This window comes from Sinocyclocheilus anshuiensis, unplaced genomic scaffold, assembly GCF_001515605.1.
Source record: "Sinocyclocheilus anshuiensis isolate Anshui unplaced genomic scaffold, SAMN03320099.WGS_v1.1 scaffold575, whole genome shotgun sequence".
NCBI lineage: Eukaryota > Metazoa > Chordata > Actinopteri > Cypriniformes > Cyprinidae > Sinocyclocheilus > Sinocyclocheilus anshuiensis.
Genome location: NW_015552573.1, coordinates 381,979 through 384,730, shown reverse-complemented (window position 1 = coordinate 384,730; position 2,752 = coordinate 381,979). Strand labels below are relative to the sequence as shown.

The 2,752-nt window shown below is 33.4% G+C and overlaps 1 protein-coding gene across 1 annotated transcript in view; it reads left to right on the top strand.

Moving 5' to 3' along the window:
• Positions 1-1,953: 1,953 nt before the first annotated feature.
• Positions 1,954-2,752, top strand: part of LOC107665103 (antimicrobial peptide NK-lysin-like) — a 3,356-nt gene continuing 2,557 nt past the window's right edge. The window contains exons 1-2 of the mRNA XM_016455852.1: positions 1,954-1,996; positions 2,253-2,317. Coding sequence (XP_016311338.1) covers positions 1,954-1,996; positions 2,253-2,317 — 108 coding nt within the window. The remainder of the gene's footprint in view (positions 1,997-2,252; positions 2,318-2,752) is intronic.

The window sequence follows — 2,752 nt, the reverse complement described above, 5'->3', positions numbered from 1 at the left end:
CAGGATTATTTAAATGCTTCCCCTAAATTCTTTAAATGCTTAGTCAGGGGGCAAATTACACAGCTGCCTTTATGGTTACAGAACCATAGGTTAGAGGGGAAAAAACACTTTTGTCCATTGTTAGATGCTAGTTTAATGATGCTATGGCATGACATAGCATACGTAAAAAATTATGTAAGCCAAGATTTTAAAAAAGAGCTTTAAAAGTATTATGCATAGGCTAACATTTTGTCACACCAGGGCACATCGTACACACAGTTTATATCTGAACTATAAACTTTTATCCCAGTACTTCTGTGATTTGAATGTTTGTAACACAGAAATAATGATACTGTGTGGTTGAAAAGACTGTGAAGCCGTTTCATTCATGACAGCAGCTGCTCTTTAGGTCAATGGCAGTGCGAACTAGAGACCTGCGCAGGACGGATTTTTCAGTCTCGCTCCCGCAACATTCTGTACCGTGCCCGCTAGCTCCCGCAGAAAAATATCTTATCTGGGCCCGCTCCAGCCCACAGGGATAGGAATCGATAGGCAGAATCGAAATGTTACTTTGACAGCAAGTATCCGATTCCTGACCAGTATTATGTATAGAATTTTGTCACACCAGGGGTGTAGCCATCATTTCAGAAGTGACAGAAATGTCAAATACAATCATTTTCTATTATTTAATTCTATTATTTAATCATTTTCTTATCTATTACTTTGAATTTGCTATAAGAAATCAAATACACTGCTGGACAATAATCAATCATTTGTAATCTATAATTTTTTCCTAATGGCAATTTTATTTTTTATATACTACAAACAATTATTTCAATTTTCTACAGAGAATAAGGTAGAAAATATACTTTATAGTTTCTGTACTGTAATAAATTATATGTCAATTAGCACTGCATCATTCATAAATGTTATTTATTTATTGTGTTTATTGTCTTAACGTTTCAGTTCATTCTGCTTTTTATTCAGTTTAGCTGTTCCTGACCTTAAGTATCCGATTCTGGAATTGGAATCGATTTTCGATTCCCAACCCTACCCGTGATGAAAAATTATTGGACTGAATGTGTACAGGTATGTCTTGTTATTCTATTTGTAAATATCAATAACTATTGATTTTGCATTCTAGAAATTAAGAAATGCGATTTATAAAAAAAAAACTAAACAATCAAAAACACCCACCCTCTGATTTTTTTCACCAATGGCAACCTGAGTATCACACATACAAAATGTAAGAAAAAAAATTATCAAAAAAACTCACCCTCATCTTGTTCTTGCCAAACAAGATGCTGCAGAGTATCATCCTGATCACCCTGCTGATATCCTCAGGTAAAATTAGCACAGATCAGTTGTTAGCCATCTTTATCAATCAATTTGTCTATATTTTGTAGCACTGCATCATTCATAAATTTTATTTATTTATTGTGTTTATTGTCTTAACGTTTCATCAGTTCAATTCTGCTCTTTATTCAGATTAGCTGCATATATAGCCTGGCACGGCTTAAGTTCTATGAGCGCGAGATCACTTCTCTTTCAGTGCGAAAACTTCTTTATCTAATTTTCATAAAATAAAATGCTATGGTATTTAACTTTTCCTCTCATTGGCAAATGATGATTCTGAAAGAAAACGTGCCCAATGTCTGTTTGCTATTGCAAGGAACGCTACTTTCATGCATCTGATTATCAGATAAACCTCGTGCTCCCAACCCTACCCGTGATGAAAAATTATTGGACTGAATGTGTACAGGTATGTCTTGTTATTCTATTTGTAAATATCAATAACTATTGATTTTGCATTCTAGAAATTAAGAAATGCGATTTATAAAAAAAAAACTAAACAATCAAAAACACCCACCCTCTGATTTTTTTCACCAATGGCAACCTGAGTATCACACATACAAAATGTAAGAAAAAAAATTATCAAAAAAACTCACCCTCATCTTGTTCTTGCCAAACAAGATGCTGCAGAGTATCATCCTGATCACCCTGCTGATATCCTCAGGTAAAATTAGCACAGATCAGTTGTTAGCCATCTTTATCAATCAATTTGTCTATATTTTGAGTGCCTAGCTAAAAAAAACAGCATAGACCGATTTGGACCGGCTTAAGTTCATTGATGTGCAATGCTGGCCATGCTAAAACCAGCTTTAATGTGCCCAAAATATACATATCATTCTTACTGTTTGACTGAACTCATGCAGTATGTCAAATTCCCACATTTAGTATGTGCTACATTTATCATGCACTTTTCATTACAGTTTGTGCTCTTCACTGGGAAATGCAGAAAGAAGAGTCTACTGGAAATGAACATGAAAAAGGCTCTGTGAGTTCTTAACATCATTTATCATTAACGTTTTTCATGATCCTATTTTGTGTTCACAGATTGTGTATTTGTATTAACAATTAGTGCTAAAAAAATGCATTTGTAATATAGAAATTTCCCTGTCTTTTTAAAGATTGCATTAATTTCTATTATTTTTCAATATTTTTTTCTAAGCTTTACATGAATGTGTAAACTTTGATGTAAGCAAATAATGTACACAAAATTAACTAATATATCTGAAGGATTATTTTACACCTTTTATCAAAATTCACAAACTGTTGTGAATTATGTGATCTGTTTACATGATGATGGACGAACGAATTTACAACTATTAATTGGCCCAAAAAACACATATATGATTAATATATGATTAATCACACTGGCGGATGCATCAATCACGATAAGAGGTCAGAACTCTGCCATATACTGAAAGAG